The sequence below is a fragment of the Anomaloglossus baeobatrachus genome, chromosome 1 (genome assembly GCF_048569485.1).
Source record: "Anomaloglossus baeobatrachus isolate aAnoBae1 chromosome 1, aAnoBae1.hap1, whole genome shotgun sequence".
Classification (NCBI taxonomy): domain Eukaryota; kingdom Metazoa; phylum Chordata; class Amphibia; order Anura; family Aromobatidae; genus Anomaloglossus; species Anomaloglossus baeobatrachus.
In genome coordinates this window covers 904,762,107-904,786,941 of record NC_134353.1, presented here as the reverse complement: position 1 = coordinate 904,786,941, position 24,835 = coordinate 904,762,107, and the positions used below count along the sequence as shown (strand labels likewise).

At 46.5% G+C, this 24,835-nt stretch overlaps 1 protein-coding gene across 1 annotated transcript in view; it reads left to right on the top strand.

Annotated features, from left to right (window-relative positions):
- Window positions 1-14,971, top strand: part of PSTPIP2 (proline-serine-threonine phosphatase interacting protein 2) — a 107,710-nt gene extending 92,739 nt beyond the window's left edge. Inside the window, exons 13-15 of the mRNA XM_075343091.1 lie at window positions 3,755-3,789; window positions 4,093-4,142; window positions 14,523-14,971. Of these exons, the coding sequence (XP_075199206.1) occupies window positions 3,755-3,789; window positions 4,093-4,139 (82 nt within the window). The 3' untranslated portion in view covers window positions 4,140-4,142; window positions 14,523-14,971. The remainder of the gene's footprint in view (window positions 1-3,754; window positions 3,790-4,092; window positions 4,143-14,522) is intronic.
- The last annotated feature ends 9,864 nt before the right edge of the window (window positions 14,972-24,835 follow it).

The following is a 24,835-nucleotide window of genomic DNA, read 5'->3' as shown; positions in this document are numbered from 1 at the left end:
AGCAGCCGAAATGCAGACTTGATGTCCGATTTTGCCAGTAGGGCCCCCCTGACCAAATTGCCTAAGGAGCTCTACTGCCATATCAAATGACACATAACCAACTGAAGCTACTCCGGTATCCACCTCGTCATTGAGGGACCCACATTAGGATATAAAAGGTGATGGAATACCCTGAAAAAGCCAGTTTCTTTCCTAGGTGCTATCCCTAATGGTGAAATACGAAAATTAACAAAAGGTGGTCCAGGGAAAGGCCCTGCTAACCTACCTAACCGTAGCTCTTTTCCGATGTGTTTAACAACAAAAAAACCCTCTGAGGGCTAACACACGGTAAATTCTTAACTAAAACACATCCTAAACCTGTAAAATAAGGAACAAAAAAAAAAAAAAACATGTTTAAAGCCCTTATATATTATTCTGGCTTTCTCCCTGTCTGGGTACCGCTTTAACCATGGCAGCATTTTTCCCAAGCTCACAGGAGTCTGTGCTTTTGAGAAAAAAAACACAAATAAAACTCCCAAAGGATTATAAACTTGTTGACCCACTGACCCACCCAGTTTAAAACATCTGGCTAAAAGGTGAGACCCACCACAGGATGAGCACTCATGCCTGAACCCGAAATTATTAAGCCACTTACACGTCAATTCATTATTAACAAAACACACTCCTTTTTCAATTGTTGAGTAGAAGCCTGTTTTGCTAAAATACCCCTCTGTGGCAACATCAAGTTCAGCCATAACCCCACATCCTTCTCACCTCATCTCATCCTGGAATGTACCGGCATCTTGTGCCGGAATGATTCATCGTACAGTGCCTACAAGTAGTATTCAACCCCCTGCAGATTTAGCAGGTTTACACATTCGGAATTAACTTGGCATTGTGACATTTGGACTGTAGATCAGCCTGGAAGTGTGAAATGCTCTGCAGCAAAAAAGAATGTTATTTCTTTTTTATTTTTTTTTTTTTAAATTGTGAAAAGTTTATTCAGAGGGTCATTTATTATTCAACCCCTCAAACCACAAGAATTCTGTTTGGTTCCCCTAAAGTATTAAGAAGTATTTCAGGCACAAAGAACAATGAGCTTCACATGTTTGGATTAATTATCTCTTTTTCCAGCCTTTTCTGACTAATTAAGACTCTCCCCAAACTTGTGAACAGCACTCATACTTGGTCAACATGGGAAAGAAAAGGAGCATTCCAAGGCCATCAGAGACAAGATCGTGGAGGGTCACAAGGCTGGCAAGGGGTACAAAACCCTTTCCAAGGAGTTGGGCCTACCTGTCTCCACTGTTGGGAGCATCATCCGGAAGTGGAAGGCTTATGGAACTACTGTTAGCCTTCCACGGCCTGGACAGCCTTTGAAAGTTTCCACCCGTGCCGAGGCCAGGCTTGTCCGAAGAGTCAAGGCTAACCCAAGGACAACAAGGAAGGAGCTCCGGGAAGATCTCATGGCAGTGGGGACATTGGTTTCAGTCAATACCATAAGTAACGTACTCCACCGCAATGGTCTCCGTTCCAGACAAGCCCGTAAGGTACCTTTACTTTCAAAGTGTCATGTCAAGTCTCGTCTACAGTTTGCTCATGATCACTTGGAGGACTCTGAGACAGACTGGTTCAAGGTTCTCTGGTCTGATGAGACCAAGATCGAGATCTTTGGTGCCAACCACACACGTGACGTTTGGAGACTGGATGGCACTGCATACAACCCCAAGAATACCATCCCTACAGTCAAGCATGGTGGTGGCAGCATCATGCTGTGGGGCTGTTTCTCAGCCAAGAGGCCTGGCCATCTGGTCCGCATCCATGGGAAGATGGATAGCACGGCCTATCTGGAGATTTTGGCCAAGAACCTCGGCTCCTCCATCAAGGATCTTAAGATGGGTCGTCATTTCATCTTCCAACAAAACAACGACCCAAAGCACACAGCCAAGAAAACCAAGGCCTGGTTCAAGAGGGAAAAAATCAAGGTGTTGCAGTGACCTAGTGAGTCTCCTGACCTTAACCCAATTGAAAACTTCTGGAAGGAGCTCAAGATTAAAGTCCACATGAGACACCCAAAGAACCTAGATAACTTGGAGAAGATCTGCATGGAGGAGTGGGCCAAGATAACTCCAGAGACCTGTGCCGGCCTGATCAGGTCTTATAAAAGACGATTATTAGCTGTAATTGCAAACAAGGGTTATTCCACAAAATATTAAACCTAGGGGTTGAATAATAATTGACCCACACTTTTATGTTGAAAATTTATTAAAATTTAACTGAGCAAAATAACTTGTTGGTTTGTAAGATTTATGCATCTGTTAATAAATCCTGCTCTTGTTTGAAGTTTGCAGGCTCTAACTTATTTGCATCTTATCAAACCTGCTAAATCTGCAGGGGGTTGAATACTACTTGTAGGCACTGTATATAAGCCAAGCAATGCCCACAAAAACTACGATAGATAAATTGAGAAGGCCTGCAGCCAAACGTGAAAGGATTTGAAAACCTTCCTCATAACCTCACTCTCACCTTTTGGCTTCATGCCCCTTCAAACACAATAAAGCCTTACCTGACGGTGACAAAAAAAAACCCATCCATATATTCTCTCCTATTACCTACTCCAGTGTTAGTACCGAGGGAATAGGATAGCTCACCAGACTTGCAGGGACGATCACCAATCCTGTCGGTTGTCTCCAGCAGCTGGGGAGCGATGGCTGCGCCGGCCACAGCGGTAGGCCCTGAAGTTCATCCCGCTTCACCGCTCTCGCTCCCGGAGTCCTCCGAAGACCAGGCCTGTAGCGCCGCCGCTGCACTAGAGCTCTTTTGCAGCAGCGACGGCAAGCTACAGTCCAGACCGAAGTCCTCACCTGCCGGCGGCCTGAAGAACCCATCTTCTTCTGGAGTGGTGGAAGCCACACATAAGACATCCTGGCCGGCGGTCACCTCGTGATGACGCGACAACCAGCCAGCCCGTGATGCCCAACTCTCGCGATACCACTGGGATTGACCGCGAAGATCTCGCCCGACTGCCTCTTTCTTCACCGCGGGACTGCTCCAGCGATGCCGCCGCCGACTTCTTCCAAGCGCTGCTACTCTTCGCTCCAGCCGACCTCCGACCCGTTCTTCCTCCCGACGCTGGCGGTGAGTACACTTCTTTCCTTTTCCTCGACCACCGAGCACCGACCGAAACCTCCACCGGAGTCGCACCCGAACCAGGAACAGGTACTACAGACACCTCGCCCCGCTCCATACCGCCCGACACTTCAGCGGTACCATCCCAAGGCAGGCTCTCATCGCCGTCTTCCTCTCCAGCTCTCCTGAGCATTTGTTGCAGCAGTGACTTCATGACAAATCACTTGATCCTGTCAGCTGTGACTGACACAGCTGACTAAAACCCAGATATTTATACAAACTCCTTCTCACACAAAGTTGACAATAACCAATCAATATTTCATAAACACCCGTGCAGTCAGCTGATTGGCTACATGCCAGCTGACTCACGTTACCAGGCAGAAAAATCCTCATATTAACCAAAATAGGGTCCTTGCTATCATGACAAGCCCAAAGCTACATGCCCTGGGATTTTACATTATAATGGGTCTGCGTATGTCAGTGATTCTGGTACGTTTACAAAAAAGCACAAACGTACCAGAATCACTGACGTGTGAAAGGGGCCTTACACAGAGCACACGGCCATACGTCAGGCAGTATTGTGGATCTGTTACAAGCAGCTCTTCTTATACATTGCTGAACGTTATTTTATTATGCTATTTTCCAGGCGAGGTCCACTGCAGACGCCCAGCACAGTGCCAGGTGGGAGCTTGGAAGGTCACATATTTGCATCGTGTGCTTTGATAGTCAAAGTGTCCTCATTCTTCTATTCTATTGCTAAACATTATGAAGTAATGGACTGGGCCACGGGAACGGAGCAATGCTGCGAAATAATTCATACATGCCTGAGGAGGATTTGGTGTTCAGGGTTGTGGGAAAGCTGGGTGATGAGTCTGGTGGTGGTGGTGGGGGGGGCAGTAGTGGCAGCCATATTGATTGTCCCAGTCTTCAGTCTGTGTGTAGAATATAACAGAGATAATTTTACGTGTTCTTCCTCATCTGCAGATGATCCTGCCTACGCGACGGTGGGGGACTTCAATCTGTATCAATAGGAGGTGAGTGGGGGTCTCCAGACTATATAAGAAAGTTGGATGACTACAGCAAACCCCTCATAAATACAGAGATTGGAGAGATTTGACCAGTTATAAGCAAGAAGGGGCAAACGGACTTGGTTTTTAATCCTGCTTATTGACCATAGCGCTACCATTGTAATGACTGGGAGCAAAGGAATCAACCTCCTAAAGGGAATCTGTCACCAGGTTTGTCACCTAATCTGAGAGCAACATAACATAGGGGCAGAGATCCTGATTCCAGCGATGTGTCACTTACTAGACTACGTAGTGTAGTTTTGATAAACACTGGTTTAATCAGCAGTAGATTATCATTACAGGACTACTTGGCGTGCTGCAGGTAGTCCAGCATATTCATGAGCTCTGTATAACTGCTAGATATGCAGCAGAGAAAACATTGATTTTATCAAAATGACAGCAAACAGAGTCTATGAAATTAGCTGCAGAGCCACAATCTTCAAAGGCATGCAGCCACATGGCTTTTCCCGGGTGAGACAGACAGACAAGTAACATTAACTTTATAGGGTCCACAGGGAGTACCTGGGTGCCTGAGGTAGTATCCTGGGGCCCACTTCACTGCTGTCGTTGCTCTGGTTGCATCTGCCTCAGAGATCCAGGCTTTCCATGATTTGCTCCACAACATGATTTGCTCCCTTGAAGTCGACAGATCTCCAGACACAATGAGGGAGGTGCTGCAGGAGCTTGAACCTTGGCAGATTTAAGATTTTGCACTTGCTGTGCATGTCCTTGGACAAGTCTAGACTGGGTCTGCACCGGGTTTATCACCGTTTGGAGAGAATCCATTTTATTTTTCTCTTCAGTTTAATGGGCTAGATATAATGTGATGCCTGCCCGAAACCACAGTCTCAGGATGGCTGAAACGGACAGGATAGAGGAAAGCCGCTCACTAAACAGGATCCTGAGAACCCTGAAACCCTTTAACCCCTATACAGGGATTTAGAATTACAACAGGGCCCCGGAGATTGCTACCTGTGGAAGGCTACAGTCCAGAGGAGAGCAGTTGTGGCGCCCCAGGACCTGGTCGCCACAACAGCATTGCCCACCCAAAGGGTTAATGCTGAGCCTGGAGGTAATTGGGAGCTCTATTGGCCAGTAAGTGTAACACCCAACGCAGTTCTCCCTCCGGCCAGCAGGGGGAGCTCTGAACCTGGAACTTCAGGGAGCATTCCTTAAATCTGGCTGGAGGGAGGAAGTAGTAGTTAGTCTGTAGACAGGAGTGAAAGAGGACAGACGGAGAGTAGTGCTGCCTTGTAGAACTGGGGCCTAGAGCTGGAATAGCTTGGCCCAGTGAAGCAAGAGGTGCAGAGAGACACAGAAGAGACTCGGACATCGGAGTCTGTGGTTGCCAGGGCATAAAATCCATCCCTGGCAGCTGAATCCGGAGGGCAGGAGAGCTGCAAGCCCCCTGGCCCAGAAGTAATCTGAAGGTACAGCTGCATTCCAAGGGCCCGGTGTGGACTCCAGCAGAGGAGCACCAGAGAGGGCCTGCGCAGTCTACCACACAGAAAAGGGGACGAACCACCAGTCCCAGCAGCAAGAGGGCAATTGCGAACCCAAAGTGCAGTGTCCTAAAACAGCAAAGAAAGATTAGGGAGTAGGCCTCATACTCAACTGGCCAAAGATCACCCCAGGCACTTCCAGGCCGGCCGGACCATCTTTACCATCTGTGACGGTCTCCCTGGACTAAACTTCTGCCGAGTAAAAGAGGAGAAGGTAAAGAGACTACCGTTTGTGCCTGTTTCTTTCATTGCTTGTTGGCCCTGCACCGTGTTAGTCACACAACACCATAGACTTCCACAAGCACCAACTGTGTCCCGGGGCACCGCTCCACCTGTGGGGAGCAGTATCACCATTGCTGCCACTTCATCACCCCGGAGGCCTTACACAGCAGCGGCGGCTTAATAGCCGCATACCACAGGTGGCGTCACGAACACAAACTTAAAGTCGTCAGCCACATATTCTACTGACACCCACCAGGGCCACGGAGCCGGGCCCAGCCACCACTGACTACCACCGGACTAGTCCGGCCCGGCACCAAGTGTCCCATAGCCCTGGGGTGGGCGAGTCAACTTTTGGCGTCACGAACAGGATTTCGTGCCCGGTCACACCGGGTACTGTGCGCCTGCAGGAATTGTGCTTAAAAGACTGTGTACTGTCTGCAAACCGCCGCCGCCATTAGCCTCGCCGAGCGCAGGAAGAAGGGGGGCGTGCCTGACAAAGAGCGCGAAGGGAGCGCGCCATCAGAGCAGAGCGCTGTTAACCCCGCGCGACCCGGAAGGAAATTTGAAAAGTGAACGGAGCCTGGTAAGGTTCACTAAGGGGGAGGAAGATGTCCGACTCGGAGGGAGAGCAGGTGGCTGCCATAGCCCGAGACGCCGCAGCACCAGCCGAAGCAATCCCAGTCGCCGTCGCCCCAGCCCCCGCTGCAGCGCTGGTAATGCCGATCACAATGCCGTACATCCCGGGAGCAGAATGGCTACCGCAGTACTCCGGGGAGTCCCATACCTTGAGCGACTTCAGGGAAAGCCTGCACAGCTTGTTCCGGGTGTATCCTCTGACTGAGAGCCAGAAGGTGGGCATATTAATGGGACAGCTAGCCGGCGCAGCCCAGCGTGAAGTGAAGTCCTGGCCTGATACAGATAAAGGGACAGTAACCCAGATATTGGCCAAGCTAAAGAGTACTTTTGACACCCGCACCGCAGCAGAGATAAAGATGAGATTCTTTGGGTGCAAGCAACGGGCCACAGACAGCATAAGGGACTATGCCTTAAACTTGCAGGAGGCCCTGAAAGCAGTTAAACAGGTGGACCCAGAGAGTGTACGTGAAGAACACAAACTCCTAACTGAGCAGTTCATAGAGGGGCTCCTGTCAGATGCCCACAGGACACAGCTGCGTATCATGGTCCTGCAGAACCCTGCTCTGGACTTTGCAAAGTTTAAGGACCAAGCCATCCGGGTACTGAGAGAATCTACACCGAATGACCCAGTATCCCTCCAGCCTCTTGCTATCACGTACCCCGGGGTGGTGCCTGCAACACGAGCCGCTGCAGGGGCTGAGGCGCAGTCCCTGGATAAGGACCCCACTGCAGAGCTCAGACAGCAGGTCCAGGAGCTGACCAAGACTGTAGCTGCCCTGGCCAAGACCGTGCAGTCTCTACAAGTGACCCCATCGCCTGCAAGACTCGAGTTGGCCTCCAGCCCAGATGACGTCCCCTGTATGCGACAGAGGAGGATTCCGCCGACCCGAGGCAGAGACACAGACCGGTATGATTCAACGGGACAACCGATCTGCCGCCGCTGCAGCCAGGCGGGCCACATTGCACGACGCTGTCCTTTAAATGGGCCGAGCCTGGGGCCAGGAGCCAACCCCCAGGTGTGAGGAAGCCCGGCTCAACCCCCAGCCGCAGCAAGTATGTGGGAGGACGCCCGGTCCTTCCTATTGTGCTGGACGGGATCCCTTTGAATGCCCTCCTGGATACGGGGTCCCAGGTAACAACCATCCCCTACAAACTGTACAAAAGATATTGGGCTGATTCAGACATTGACCATGGCCCAGATGATGATTTAACAATTGTGGCCAGTAATGGTCAGCCCTTACCCCAAATTGGGTACAAAGAAGTAACCATTAAAGTGGGGCGGGTAGAATTGCCATGTCAGGGGATGATAATTGTAGATATAGATCGCAAAGAATCTGAACCACTGCTAACCATTGGTACAAATGTGATAGAAAATTGTATTGCCGAAGTGATAATTTTGTTGCAACAGGCGTCTGAAACCGCCAGCTCCGGGCAGCAGCGTGCCCTACAGAGGCAGCAGGTAGAGCTGGCCGGAGGAGAAATTGGCAGTGTGAGGGTAAGTGACCCCCTCCCCATTGCAATACCCCCAAGAAGTGAAATGTTGATATGGTGTCGGGCAGCAATAGGCCTCAAGGGTCAGGACTACCATGCCTTGGTAGAACCGGTGTATTCAGACAGTAGGCCGGGAGTCCTGGTAGCCAGAGGGGTAGCAGACGTCCGCAAGGGGAGAGTGCCCGTCCGTGTCCTGAATTGTGGGGAGGAGGAGGCTAAATTGCCCCGGTACGCCACTGTAGCAAAACTGTACACTGTCAGCAACAATACCATCAAAGCAGTGGAACCCTTGATCCCGTCCGACCAGGCGGAAGACAATGGCTCCAAGGGGCAGCTGGAAGACTGGTGCCAAAAATTACATGTGGGCACCGACTCCACCCCTTCACACCAAAAGCATGGGGTTTACCGGGAGGTACAGGAGTACGAGCGGGTCTTCAGCAAACACCCCCTAGATTTTGGGCAGGTGAAAGGGGTTAAACATCAAATCCCCACGGGTGATCATCATCCCATTAAAGAGAGATACCGCCCTGTGCCCCGCGCACAGTATCAGCGTGCCAAAGAAATGTTGCGGGAAATGAAGGAGGCTGGGGTTATCAGAGATAGTTGTAGCCCCTGGGCAGCTCCCCTAGTGCTCGTAAAGAAAAAAGATGGTACAATGAGAATGTGCGTAGATTACAGGCAAATTAACCGCATTACACATAAAGATGCTTATCCACTGCCCAGAATAGAGGAGTCACTAACAGCCTTAAAGTCAGCTAACTATTTCTCCACCTTGGATCTCACCAGTGGGTATTGGCAGGTTCCCGTGGCAGAGGCGGACAAGGAGAAGACTGCATTCACGACACCAATGGGCCTCTGTGAGTTCAACTGTATGCCATTCCGGCTCTGCAACGCTCCAGGGACATTCCAAAGGCTGATGGAGTGCTGCTTGGGCCACCACAACTTTGAAACCGTGCTGTTGTACCTGGATGACGTCATAGTCTACTCCAAGACTTATGAAGACCACCTGAGGCACTTAGCAGAGGTGTTTGAGTCCTTGTCGAAATATGGCCTGAAGATAAAGCCGTCCAAATGTCACCTCTTGAAGCCAAAGGTACAGTACCTGGGTCATGTGGTCAGCGCGGAAGGTGTGGCACCTGATCCAGAGAAAGTCACCGTAATCAAGGACTGGCCAAGACCCACCACGGTAAAGGAGGTGCGGCAGTTCCTTGGGCTGGTGGGCTACTACCTAAGGTTCATTGATGGTTTCACCAGGATAGCAGCGCCCCTTCAAGATCTCCTGGTGGGCCAGCCAAAGCAGGCTAAGAAGCAGAGCCCTCCATTTGAATGGAGCAGCCAACTAGAAACATCCTTTGTCCGGCTGAAAGGGGCTCTCACGGGAGAAGAGATTCTGGCCTACCCTGACTACAGCCAGCCGTTTGTACTGTATACAGACGCCAGCAACGTGGGACTGGGAGCAGTTCTGTCCCAGGTGCAGGGAGGTAGAGAGAGGGTGATAGCGTACGCCAGTAGGAAGCTACGCCCCACAGAAAGGAATCCAGAAAACTACAGTTCCTTCAAGCTGGAGTTCCTCGCTATTGTTTGGGCAGTGACTGAACGCTTCAAGCACTATCTGGCATCGGCTAAGTTCACCATCTTCACGGACAACAATCCGTTGACACACCTGGCAACAGCCAAGTTAGGTGCGTTGGAACAGCGATGGATGGCCCGGCTGTCTAACTTTGATTTTACCATCAAGTATCGGGCTGGCAAGAAGAATAGCAATGCTGATGCGCTGTCCAGAATGCCTCACTTACCCGAGTCTGGAGAAGACCTGGATGAACTCAAAGAGATAGAGTTACCGGCTTTCCATCACCAAGGTGTGTCCCAGTGTGAGCATGCTGTAGGAGTGAAGCGCTCGAGCCAGCACGAAGTCTCGGTCAACCCATTACTCCACCATAATTGGGAAGAGACGCAGAACGGTGACCCGGCCGTGCGATTGGTCAAAGAAAAGCTAGCACAAGCTGAGACTCATCTTGGCCCAGATGCTCCAGAAGAAGCCCAGCAGTTGTGGAAGGAGAGGGGACGGCTGTTCACCTATCAAGGCAAGCTCTGTAAGAGATATGTCAACTGGCGAACGAATGAACTCGTCTGGCAGATAGTGGTTCCGCAGAGGGATGCTCCAATGGTCCTAGCAGCTTATCATGATAATGCAGGACACTTCGGGTGGAAGAAGTTGGAGACCCTACTCCGTGATCGGTTCTACTGGGTGCACATGAGAAAGACAGTCGAGAAGTGGTGCCGAGACTGTGGTCCGTGTAACCTGAGGCGGAAAGATGATGCTAGCCAGAGGTCTCCCCTACAGCCAATTGTCACGAAGAAGCCCCTGGAGTTGGTGGCTCTGGACCACGTGAAGTTAACACCAAGCCGGTCAGGTTATGTGTACGCCCTCACCATTGTGGACCATTACTCTCGTTTCCTGGTAGTAGTGCCCGTGAAGGACCAGACAGCCAGAACAGCAGCAAGAGCATTTCAGGCCTACTTTTGTCGACCTCACGGTTACCCTGAAAGGGTACTGACTGATCAGGGTCCTGCATTCGAGGCAGAAGTGTTCCAAGAGTTCTGTAACCTGTACGGTTGTAAGAAAATCAGAACCACACCGTACCACCCCCAAACCAATGGATTGTGCGAGAAGATGAACCATGTGGTTATTGACATGCTCAAGACTCTACCTTTGGAAGAAAGAAACCAATGGCCAGAAAAGTTACCAGATCTGGTAGACTTGTACAACCATATCCCGGTAAATTCGACCAACTGCAGCCCTGCTTACCTGATGCGAGCCAGACCTGGCAAGTTACCTGTAGACTTTGAGATGGGGACTGTGTCACCTGAGGCGGTTCAGGAAATGGAAGATTGGGATACAGAGCGGCAGCAGCGGTACCGTAAGGTCCAGGAATGCGTAGAGAGGGCCCTGTCTCAAGCAAGAACGAGACAAGAGCAGCATTACAATCAAACAGCCCCAGCAACTCCCTTAGCACCTGGAGAACAAGTCCTCAAGAAGAAGCGGAGGACGCATAAATTGGATGATCAGTGGGAAAACGAGCCCTACACCATTATCCCCTCCAACTTTGACAACAGTAAGGTATGCCTCATAAGCAAGGATGAAGGCAAGACCTATCAAGCAGTCTCTCGAGACCGCCTGAAAGCGTGCCCTGAACGGTGCAGAATCCAAAAAGAAATGGAAGAAGTACAAGGAAGTCCCCAAAGTCAAGAGAAAGAGGGGGAGATGATCCAAACAATCCTTGGAAAATTCCCCAAAACATGGACCCGAATAAACAATGCCATAGTGGTACCAGTTTTGACGTTTCCGCAGTTGGTCGAGCCAGAAACAGAAGAGGTTCCGGATCCACCTAAAGAACCGTCCGCTCCAACACGAGATGACACGCCAGCAGTGGAACAGGAGGATCAACCCCCTGTCAGTGGTGAACCTGTCATACCCTTGGCGACTCTTAGACCACATAGGCAATCATCACGCTTACCTATCGGGGTTAGGCCTACCTGTAGTGCTGAGGTAGAAGACACACCAAGTAGTCAGGGCCAAACACCAGAGCTACGCAGGTCTCAACGCAGCACTCGGGGACAACCCCCTCCAAGTATAGAGAGTCAACTGTATAAGGGAAAAAGAAAGAGTACTTATTAGAATGTAAATAGTTATGCGAAATGTCTGTAATGTTGTGTACAAAATGTTTTTCTTTTTCTTTGATTGCGAAAATGGACAATTGGGCCACTGGACTATGGGTGGTCAACACCTAAATTGTTCATAGTTAGCACCAGTGTGCTCAACACCCCTGAAGAAAAACCCGTCCGGCGTGCATAGAGTGGGGTCATCAATGCTCTGACGCACGCCCAGAGCCTACGTTGGGGGTTTGATCGCGGCGGGTCCCCCATGGAGCAGTGTAATGGACACCCGGCAGGGAGCCACACTGGACTCTTATAGTAATGCTCAAGTTTGTAATGTTCAAGTAATGCGCCTCCCATAATGGGATGAAATGTTCTAACATGTCATGTTTGTTTCTACAGTCCGGGAGTACTGAATTTAACTAAGGGGGAGTGTGGCGCCCCAGGACCTGGTCGCCACAACAGCATTGCCCTCCCAAAGGGTTAATGCTGAGCCTGGAGGTAATTGGGAGATCTATTGGCCAGTAAGTGTAACACCCAACGCAGTTCTCCCTCCGGCCAGCAGGGGGAGCTCTGAACCTGGAACTTCAGGGAGCATTCCTTAAATCTGGCTGGAGGGAGGAAGTAGTAGTTAGTCTGTAGACAGGAGTGAAAGAGGACATACGGAGAGTAGTGCTGCCTTGTAGAACTGGGGCCTAGAGCTGGAATAGCTTGGCCCAGTGAAGCAAGAGGTGCAGAGAGGCACAGAAGAGACTCGGACATCGGAGTCTGTGGTTGCCAGGGCATAAAATCCATCCCTGGCAGCTGAATCCGGAGGGCAGGAGAGCTGCAAGCCCCCTGGCCCAGAAGTAATCTGAAGGTACAGCTGCATTCCAAGGGCCCGGTGTGGACTCCAGCAGAGGAGCACCAGAGAGGGCCTGCGCAGTCTACCACACAGAAAAGGGGACGAACCACCAGTCCCAGCAGCAAGAGGGCAATTGCGAACCCAAAGTGCAGTGTCCTAAAACAGCAAAGAAAGATTAGGGAGTAGGCCTCATACTCAACTGGCCAAAGATCACCCCAGGCACTTCCAGGCCGGCCGGACCATCTTTACCATCTGTGACGGTCTCCCTGGACTAAACTTCTGCCGAGTAAAAGAGGAGAAGGTAAAGAGACTACCGTTTGTGCCTGTTTCTTTCATTGCTTGTCGGCCCTGCACCGTGTTAGTCACACAACACCATAGACTTCCACAAGCACCAACTGTGTCCCGGGGCACCGCTCCACCTGTGGGGAGCAGTATCACCATTGCTGCCACTTCATCACCCCGGAGGCCTTACACAGCAGCGGCGGCTTAATAGCCGCATACCACAGGTGGCGTCACGAACACAAACTTAAAGTCGTCAGCCACATATTCTACTGACACCCACCAGGGCCACGGAGCCGGGCCCAGCCACCACTGACTACCACCGGACTAGTCCGGCCCGGCACCAAGTGTCCCATAGCCCTGGGGTGGGCGAGTCACAGTCAACAGGCAAGGTCAAACCAGGAGATATGGAAAAGGGACAAAATCAGCAGACAAGAGCGTAGTCAGGAAATCAGACAGAGGTCAAAACCGGAGATGGCAGTGAGGTACAAAAATGGCAGGCAGGAGAGTAGTCAGAGAGCAGGCAGAGGTCAAAACAGGAATCAATATCCAGAGCAGGGCGATATCCAGAGACTAGCAGGAATACAAATCTGGTAGTGACCAGCAGCCAGGAGGGGGAATTATAAGGGTGTGGCCTTCTTCCCATTGGCTGTAGCTGAATGGTGGTAACTTCAGCTGGAAAGCTTATGCCACCTACAGTCAGCCTGTGGTACTGCAGGTCCCAGGGAAACGCAGCTTAGGCCGGGTACACATATCCGGCTTTTCGCCGGTTTGACGGATGCGGCGCACGCCAGTACAGTATGATACAGTACAGTGGCAGCGCCGCAACTTCCGGGTCACATGGTCCGGTCACATGACAGCATGTGACCGACGCTTGTTGTGCTGCCAGTGTACTGTATACACTGTACTGGCTGGCGTGCGCCGCATCAGTCAAACCGGCGAAAAGCCGGATATGTATACCTGGCCTTAGTGGATGAGCGAAGGCTGCGGTCACCAGAGCCACTGGGAACGACTCCTCTCCTTCACCAGCACAGTCCATGGCGGGAATGTGGCGGCACCTGGTGACCGAAGCAGAAGTCGCAGGAGCGGACTCCGGTGAGGACGTGACAGTTCAGCTGTCAAATCTGACAGCATCTGACAGCAGCTGTCAAATCTAAGATGCAGCGGGAGAATGAGAGAATGCTTCCTCTTTCATCATTACTTTCAACTGTATCCGCGATGCCAACACAGTTCAAAGCAATGTGTGATGCCAAATGGGGGAACACTGTCGGTGTTGGCATTGGGTCCCCTAAACTCACCAGCCCCATAGCGGCCGCATGATCTGCCGCCATTGTCAGTACGCCACCAATCCTCATACATCTGTGGTCAAAAATGAAAAAAAAAAGTTATAAAAAAAATGATAGTCCAAGCGGGGGTGGGGGGGTGGGGTGGGCAGACGAACCACATATAGTAATTAGCCATGTTGGAGAGGGGTTAAACTCAATAATAGAACAGTATGCGGAGAGCTCCCTCTACTGGTGGCAAGAGGAAAGCATTCTAAAACATTCCATTCTATGTGGGGGATCTGGAGCTTTGTGTCAGGCTCTGATCACGAAAAGGATCAGATGGTTTAGATACAAGTCCATCTTTTGTTTCAGAGATGGATATTGCTGTCCACTTTACATGATATTTTGGTGTCAGCGTATAAACTTGTTTCCTTTATTCTCTTTCTTCTAGGTTACACTTTTGGATGCTTTGATATCTGGTAGGAAATGAAGAGCCTGCAGTTTAGTTCCCATTTTACCTAGTTATTTATATTGAGGATGTAGGACTTCCAATAAAAAGTTCATGGATCCATCATTCTTCTGACTTCGGCTGTTCATGAAGTGGATTACGGACAACCACCAAGTACAAAGGACGTCCACGTGTTATAAGGGACTGTGCATTTAATGGACCTTAAGCACAACTTTTCGTCACCACCAATCTTACTGTATAGTTCTGTGATGGTGGCTCCTCTATTTCTGCTGTTTGACCCAATTGATTGATGTGGAGGTCTGGTACCGAACCCACACTGGGTATATAGTGGTTGCCTATCCTGCAGATAACATGGAGAGCACCTTTAATGGAGTTCTCTGGGAACAGAAAGACAAAGAATAAAATAAAAAGGTCATTATAAATACATTTCAAAATGCCTTAAAATTATAATTCTTAAACGCACTTGTTTTGTCTAGGGTGGTGATATGTAATCTGAAAATAGCCAACATATTGTTATATGGACAGAAACTAGTCCTAGAATAGTAATAGAAGAGGTGCCTATAAGAATGTGTAGTAGGAAGCTTTGCTGTCCTCCCTTCATGTGTGAGGAGGATGTGATTCTAATGGAATCCTGAGATACTAGGGTGCTGAGGTAAGAGGAGGCTGCTCACACTACTGTCCACCCTGTCTATCTGATCTAATACAAGAGATACCAGGAGTGCTGAGATAAGAAAAGGCTGCTCACACTGCTGTCCACCCTATCTGAACTAATACAAGCGTTTCTAGAGGTGCTGAGGAAAGAAGAGGCTGCTCAAACTGCTGTTCACCCTGTCTATCTGATCTAATACAAGAGATACCAGGAGTGCTGACGTAAGAAAAGGCTGCTCAAACTGCTGTCCACCCTATCTGAACTAATACAAGCGTTTCTAGAGGTGCTGAGGTAAAAAGACGCTGCTCACACTGTTGTCCACCCTGTCTATCTGAACTAATACAAGAAATGCTAGAGGTGCTGAGGTGAAAAGAGTCTCTTCATACTGCTGTCCACAATCTGAACGAATATTGGAGGAAACCAAGCACATACCACTTTAAGGGGTTATCTGGCTTATTTTGCCTTTTTTTGTGTCATTTCACTATTGGACTACACAGGGGCAGGTAAGTAGATGTCAACTACCTACCTGCCCTGTTGTCAGCCCCTTTCCCCTGTCTCAGATTGGTCATGTGACCACTACTACCGGGATTTTGCTGCTTCTGTGACGTCATGTCGACAGGGGCAGGACCTTGTTGACTGGCAACACAGCCGACATCATGTTGCCAATCTGCTGGGCGGGTACAGTGTGCCAGAGTCCACGCCCCCCTTTCCCTCGCACCCTCCCACATATTAAGTAGTGCAGTGGTCGCAAAGACTCTGCCCGTAGGCCGCATGTGGCCTCTGATGCTTCTTGCGGCACGCAGGCCCATGGCCCCTTGATGATCACTGGGGGCCGCACAGTCAGCACTTTATATCAGATTACAGATTCCCGGGCGCTGTGCAGATGCAAGCTTTCTCTATGATCAGCCACTGGCCAATCAGAGGCCAGCAGATGATCACTGGAGAAGCTGTATAGAGAGCTCATCCCTGCGCAGCACCCGGGAATCTGTCACCTGATAGAAAGCTCTGTCAGCAGTGGCCCCCCCCAATCATCAAGGGGGCTGCAGCCCGTAAGAAGCATGCAGGGCACCGAGGAAATGGAGGAGAGGTGAGGAGAAGTGGTCTTTGTTTGTTTTTTTCTTTGCATGTGTGAAGAATGACACAATATGGGACAATTCTACAGCATTGCTACAAGAAGAGGACCCACAAAGAAAGGGGACATTACTACAGGATGAGCAGAAGGATGGGCACACTACTACAGGCAGGATGGGGCACATTATTGCAGGATGGGCACAAGGATGGGGCAAATTACTATATTATGGGGACACTGATGGGGTACATTACTATATTATAGGGATGAGGATGGGCACATTACTACCTTATATGTGCTCATATTGCTTCTTGTAGTAATGTTACCATCCTTTAGTAGTGACCTCATTCTGGTCCCCTTCTTTTCCCCTATTATGCTGTTGTACACACACTATATATAATTATTAAATAAATATATATATATATATATATATATATATATTATATATACCTCATTCAAAAGAAGTAAAGTGCTCGTGACTACACCAGCAACCCCAACACCGCCCGCGATCACCGAGGGGTCTATGTACCTGCAGTCCGCAAGAAGCAGGTGAGAGGACACAGCGGGAACGGAGGACAGGTGAGAATAATTTTTTGTGGGACCCTCACTCGAGTATAAGCTGAGGGGGACGTTTTCAGCATAAAAAAAAATGGGCTGAAAAACTTACACAACTTTTGTGTGTGTGTGTGTGTGTGTGTGTGTGTATGTATGTATGTATGTATGTATGTATAAATGTATAAATACATATATAGTGACACAAGTTTTGTTATTTTAGCGGTTTACAAAAACATGTTCAGAAATACAATTATATATATATATATATATATATATATATATATATATATATATATATATATATATATATATATATATATATAATATGGGCTGAAAGTGCACACTCCCAGCTGCAATATGAGAGTTTTCACATCCAAATCGGAGAAAGGGTTTAGGAATCATAGCTCTGTAATGCATAGCCTCCTCTTTTTCAAGGGACCAAAAGTAATTGGACAAGGGACTCTAAGGGCTGAAATTAACTCTGAAGGCGTCTCCCTCGTTAACCTGTAATCAATGAAGTAGTTAAAAGGTCTGGGGTTGATTACAGGTGTGTGGTTTTGCATTTGGAAGCTGTTGCTGTGACCAGACAACATGCGGTCTAAGGAACTCTCAATTGAGGTGAAGCAGAACATCCTGAGGCTGAAAAAAAAGAAAAAATCCATCAGAGAGATAGCAGACATGCTTGGAGTAGCAAAATCAACAGTCGGGTACATTCTGAGAAAAAAGGAATTGACTGGTGAGCTTGGGAACTCAAAAAGGCCTGGGCGTCCACGGATGACAACAGTTGTGGATGATCGCCGCATACTTTCTTTGGTGAAGAAGAACCCGTTCACAACATCAACTGAAGTCCAGAACACTCTCAGTGAAGTAGGTGTATCTGTCTCTAAGTCAACAGTAAAGAGAAGACTCCATGAAAGTAAATACAAAGGGTTCACATCTAGATGCAAACCATTCATCAATTCCAAAAATAGACAGGCCAGAGTTAAATTTGCTGAAAAACACCTCATGAAGCCAGCTCAGTTCTGGAAAAGTATTCTATGGACAGATGAGACAAAGATCAACCTGTACCAGAATGATTGGAAGAAAAAAGTTTGGAGAAGAAAGGGAACGGCACATGATCCAAGGCACACCACATCCTCTGTAAAACATGGTGGAGGCAACGTGATGGCATGGGCATGCATGGCTTTCAATGGCACTGGGTCACTTGTGTTTATTGATGACATAACAGCAGACAAGAGTAGCCGGATGAATTCTGAAGTGTACCGGGATATACTTTCAGCCCAGATTCAGCCAAATGCCGCAAAGTTGATCGGACGGCGCTTCATAGTACAGATGGACAATGACCCCAAGCATTCAGCCAAAGCTACCCAGGAGTTCATGAGTGCAAAAAAGTGGAACATTCTGCAATGGCCAAGTCAATCACCAGATCTTAACCCAATTGAGCATGCATTTCACTTGCTCAAATCCAGACTTAAGACGGAAAGACCCACAAACAAGCAAGACCTGAAGGCTGCGGCTGTAAAGGCCTGGCAAAGCATTGAGAAGGAGGAAACCCAGCGTTTGGTGATGTCCATGGGTTCCAGACTTAAGGCAGTGATTGCCTCCAAAGGATTCGCAACAAAATATTGAAAATAAAAATATTTTGTTTGGGTTTGGTTTATTTGTCCAATTACTTTTGACCTCCTAAAATGTGGAGTGTTTGTAAAGAAATGTGTACAATTCCTACAATTTCTATCAGATATTTTTGTTCAAACCTTCAAATTAAACGTTACAATCTGCACTTGAATTCTGTTGTAGAGGTTTAATTTCAAATCCAATGTGGTGGCATGCAGAGCCTAACTCGCGAAAATTGTGCCACTGTCCAAATATTTCTGGACCTAACTGTGTGTGTGTATATATATATATATATATATATATATATATATATATATATATATATATATATCCAAAAAGGAAAAACAAAAGACAGCTTACACCAATCCAATGTCTGATAAGATGGCTGCAGACTGCGGAGTACTCAGCACAGATGAGGGGACTGGAAGCACATTCAGAAATCAGTATCCAAGAAAGGGTTTTTTTATCCAGCGTATCACTCCAATAGGCGGTCTTGTAGATTAGCAATTTAACTTTTATTTCAGAGAGGATAAAAAGTCATCTTACATATGTCTCACAGACAAAAAAATATTCTTTTAGCTGTATATCTCAGACAACGTGTTTCGACGTATTAAACGTCTTCATCATGGAGCAAAGTCCCGCAAAGTCTTGTAAAGCCTGGGAGGCCTGGGTGCAGGGAACCCCGGTGACGTTCATGCCGGTGAATCTGCAGGAAACCTCCGTGATCCGTCGGCATGAATAGAATTCACCTTGTGACGTCACTCAGGTTACCTGCGTTCACATGTGAACATCCAGCTGTGGCGCCACTAACCTGAGTGACGTCACCACTAATTGCAGCTCACTCTCTGCCTGCACTTACAGCGTTCAGTCATGTTCCATAATCGTGCACTGTAGTTTCAGATGCAGCAGTGCTGGAATCGTAGTGGGACCTCGTGTGGATTACTTCGGAGTGTTTTGGGGTTAATAAAGTGGTTAATGAGGGTGTTTCTTTTTCTTTTATTTCAAATAAAGGATTTTAACGGCGTTTATGTACTTTCACTTACAAATGCGGGGTGTCATAAGCGCCTGCCATCACTAATCTAGAGCTTAGTGACAGCTGTGAGCTGTTATTAACCTCTTGCATTACCTTGATTGCCACCGCACCAGGGCAATCGGGAAGTGCCGGAAAAAGCACCGGGCTTTTCACATCTAATGGATGCGACAGTCCCGGGCAGCTGCAGCTTGCTATTCTTAGCCTGGGTGGGGGTGGTCTAATAACCATAGGACTGCCCAGGCTGAGAATATCAGCCCCCAGCTGTCAGGCTTTATCATGGCTGGGTATCAAAATTAGGGGGACCGCACACTGTTTTTTTAAAATTATCTATTTATATAATTTTTAAAAATCCGCATGTGGTTCCTTTTATTTTGATACACAGCCAAGATAAGTGCATAAGTGGGGGCTACAGCCTGTAGCTGGCTTTATCTGTGCTGGTATCAATAGGGGGGAGGATCCTATGCCAATTGTTTTATTTATTTATTTTATACCACAGTATAGACCCTAAAACAGAGCCTGTAATTCCAACCAATCAACAGACGCTGCCTGGGGGTGGGGTCTGACTGCAGCCAATCAAATACGCCGGTGGGTAGGGAAAGCAGTGAATATTCAGTAGAGATAATTGTTGGGCCCGGAAGCAACTCTGCAGCCGCGGGGATGCTGTAAGTATGTACTGCTTTAACCCTTTTGCTTATTTTTTTTTTTTTTACAGTGGCCAATCACAGCCATGCCAATACTTGACATGGCTTTGATGGGCAGGAAGAGGATGGTTTTCGCCATCTGATCATTTACCAATCCTTGGCAAGATCCTTTGTGGTAAACGATCGGATGTCCGATCCCGATCTGGCCAGAGATCGTACGATTTATTCAGATTTTTGCCGATCAGCATCACTCATCTCTACTGCAGGGAACCCCAGTAACGTCAAAAAGCACCTAAAAGCACAAAAGAAATCTATGTGGGCGTTACACGTGTTTTTTCCTGTGTTTTTCACTGACTCCATTGAAGTCAATTGGGGAAAAAGCAGGAAAAAAACACTAAAACAATGGACATGTTGCAGGAAAAAGAAAGCAACGTGTGCACAGCAAGTCACGATTCTCAGACTTTGCTGGGATTTTTCCTTGCTTTTATGGATTAAAAAAAACAAACAAGGAAAAACGCTAAAAAAGGCTAAAAAACCGCCATGTGGGCACAAGGCCTAAGGGGTGAGGCACACGTAACACCTCTATCTGTCACCACTGGATGTGATGTGATTGTGCTCTGTATTTCCAATGCTGGAGCCATCAGTGCTGGGCAGAATACTGACAGCCAATGAGTGTGCAGAGGGCGGGGCTGGACCGTGGGGCCGGGCGGTGCCAGCTCTGACTGTGAGGTTTGGCAACCAAGGACAGGAAAGGTCAAGTTTGCTTGAGCTGCAGGTAAATAAAGCGATAATTCAAGAAGAACAAAAGTCAGAAACAAAAAAAATAAATGTAGGGATGTTTTATATGACAATACATCACAGATTAGCTGAAAAAAAAAATCTTGGACTTTATGTCAGACAACCTCTTTAAGGGGAGGTGAAGGGGGGACAAAAAACCAAACACACTTGTGCAATGAGAATTATTAGCAAATTAATCCACATGGGAGACTGCTATACCCATAAAAGTTAGAGTTATGAGCAACCTATGTCAAATAATTCTCCAAACCCCCAATGACCATGTATATGGGGGAGCAGTATTATAGTAGTTATATTCTTGTACACAGGGGCAGTATTATAGTAATTATATTCTTGTACATAGGGGGCAGTATTATACTAGTGATATACTTGTACATAGGAGCAGTATTATAGTAGTTATATTCTTGTACATAGGGGCAGTATTATAGTAGTTATATACTTGTACATAGGAGCAGTATTATAGTAGTTATATTCTTGTACATAGAGGCAGTATTATAGTAGCTATATTCTTGTACATAGGGGGCAGTATTATAGTAGTTATATTCTTGTACATAGGGGCAGTATTATAGTAGTTATATTCTTGTACATAGGGGCAGTATTATAGTAGTTATATTCTTGTACATAGGAGCAGTATTATAGTAGTTATATTCTTGTACATCAGGGGCAGTATTATAGTAGTTATATTCTTGTACATAGGGGCAGTATTATAGCACTCTTACAGTAATGTCTCTTCTATATTTTGACAAATGCTTCATAAAATATTTCTTTCTCTATTCTTGAAATTCAGGATAGACTAGATTGTCATTCTGCCCAAACTGCATTCCATGCATTATAGTGCTGAAATTTCTCCAACGTGTCCAACTCATTATCCTCACCCATGTGTAACAGTATTACAATATATTCATGCATACAGGAGGCAGAATAAATGTCTCCTTCATATTTTTTTTACATGCCCTCCAAAAGAACCATAACCATAATAACCTTAATATTTTGGGTTTTTACACAATTTTTTTCATGTTCTCTTAAAAAGCTTGTTACCCACTGCATGTTGTGTTTTGAAAAAGGCAAAGCACCCATAAAAAAAAGAAAAAACACTGAAAATAAAACACAAATATATAGGAAGCAATATACATATATAGTAGTTCTAGTATTTTACATAGGAGGCAGTATTATAGTAGTTATATTCTTGTATATAGAGGGCAGTATTATAGTAGTTATATTCTTGTACATAGGAGCAGTATTATAGTAGTTATACAGTCATATGAAAAAGTTTGGGCACCCCTATTAATGTTAACCTTTTTTCTTTATAACAATTTTGGGTTTTGCAACAGCTATTTCAGTTTCATATATCTAATAACTGATGGACTCAGTAATATTTCTGGATTGAAATGAGGTTTATTGTACTAACAGAAAATGTGCAATCCACATTTAAACAAAATATGACCGGTGCAAAAGTATGAGCACCCTTATCAATTTCTTGATTTGAACAGTCCTAACTACTTTTTACTGACTTACTAAAGCACTAAATTGGTTTTGTAACCTCATTGAGCTTTGAACTTCATAGGCCGGTGTATCCAATCATGAGAAAAGGTATTTAAGGTGGCCACTTGCAAGTTGTTCTCCTATTTGAATCTCCTATGAAGAGTGGCATCATGGGCTCCTCAAAACAACTCTCAAATGATCTGAAAACAAAGATTATTCAACATATTTGTTCAGGGGAAGGTACAAAAAGTTGTCTCAGAGATTTAAACTGTCAGTTTCCACTGTGAGGAGCATAGTAAGGAAATGGAAGAACACAGGTACAGTTCTTGTTAAGCCCAGAAGTGGCAGGCAAAGAAAAATATCAGAAAGGCAGAGAAGAAGAATGGTGAAAACAGTCAAGGACAATCCACAGACCACCTCCAAAGACCTGCAGCATCATCTTGCTGCAGATGGTGTCAATGTGCATCGGTCAACAATACAGCGCACTTTGCACAAGGAGAAGCTGTATGGGAGAGTGATGTGAAAGAAGCCATTTCTGCAAGCACGGCACAAACAGAGTCGCCTGAGGTATGTAAAAGCACATTTGGACAAGCCAGTTACATTTTGGAAGAAGGTCCTGTGGACTGATTAAACAAAGATTGAGTTGTTTGGACATACAAAAAGGCGTTCTGCGTGGAGGCAAAAAACCACGGCATTCCAAGAAAAGCACTTGCTACCCACAGTAAAATTTGGTGGAGGTTCCATCATGCTTTGGGGCTGTGTGGCCAATGCCGGCAACGGGAATCTTGTTAAAGTTGAGGGTCGCATGGATTCAACTCAGTATCAGCAGATTCTTGACAATAATGTGCAAGAATTAGTGACGAAGTTGAAGTTACGCAGGGGATGGATATTTCAGCAAGACAATGATCCAAAACATCGCTCCAAATCTACTCAGGCATTCATGCAGAGGAACAATTACAATGTTCTGGAATGGCCATCCCAGTCCCCAGACCTGAATATCATTGAACATCTGTGGGATGATTTGAAGCGGCTGTCCATGCTCGGCGACCATCAAACTTAACTGAACTGGAATTGTTTTGTAATAAGAATGGTAAAATATACCTTCATCCAGGATCCAGGAACTCATTAAAAGCTACAGGAAGCGACTAGAGGCTGTGATTTTTGCAAAAGGAGGATCTACAAAATATTAATGTCACTTTTATGTTGTGGTGCCCATACTTTTGAACCGGTCAAATTTTGTTTAAATGCGGATTGCACATTTTCTGTTAGTACAATAAACCTCATTTCAATCCGGAAATATTACTCAGTCCATTATTTATTAGATATATGAAACTGAAATAGCTGTTGCAAAAACCCATATTGTTATAAAGAAAAAAGGTTAACATTAATAGGGGTGCCCAAACTTTTTCATATGACTGTATTCTTGTACATAGGGGGCAGTATTATAGTAGTTATATTCTTGTACATAGGGGGCAGTATTATAGTAGTTATATTCTTGTACACAGGGGGCAATATTATAGTAGTTATATTCTTGTACATAGGGGGCAGTATTATAGTAGTTATATTCTTGTACATAAGGGCAGTATTATAGTAGTTATATTCTTGTACATAGGGGCAGTATTATAGTAGTTACATTCTTGTACATTGGGGCAGTATTATAGTAGTTATATTCTTGTACATTGGGGCAGTATTATAGTACTTATATTCTTGTACATAGGGGGCAGTATTATAGTAGTTATATTCTTGTAAATAGGAGCAGTATTATAGTAGTTATATTCTTTTATATAATGGGCAGTATTACAGTAGTTATATTCTTGTATATAGGGGGCAGTATTATAATAGTTACATTCTTGTACATAGGGGGCAGTATTATAGTAGTTATATTCTTGTACATAGGGGCAGTATTATAGTAGTTATATTCTTGTACATTGGGGCAGTATTATAGTAGTTATATTCTTGTACATTGGGGCAGTATTATAGTACAGTACTTATATTCTTGTACATAGGGGGCAGTATTACAGGTTGATTATTTTTATTAAACCGCATACTGAGAATGACATGACAATGAATCAAACACAATTCTGTAGTGAGGAAACCAACATGTCGGGCAGAAATGTCTAAAAATACACAAGTGTTATTTATAAAATAAGTATGAAGAAAGAAGGCAGCTCAGAGAGAAAGAAGAAAATAGAACGGGAAAGAACTAAAGGGGGAAAGCAAAAGAAGTGTTGGTCCATACTTATCTTGAATTGATTTGGGTATGTAGCCAAGCCAGGAATGAATTAGATTCCTTAAACAGAAACCAAGGGCTCCATGTTCTGAACACGTGCTCTATGCTATCATGGTCTTGGGGATAAGGTCCCTTGTCCTACATGTGAGTGAAGATGTCCAATCACTCCAGAGAGGGGATCCCTGAGGTTTTCCAATGGGGAAAAAAAAAATCAAAAGAAAAGGTGT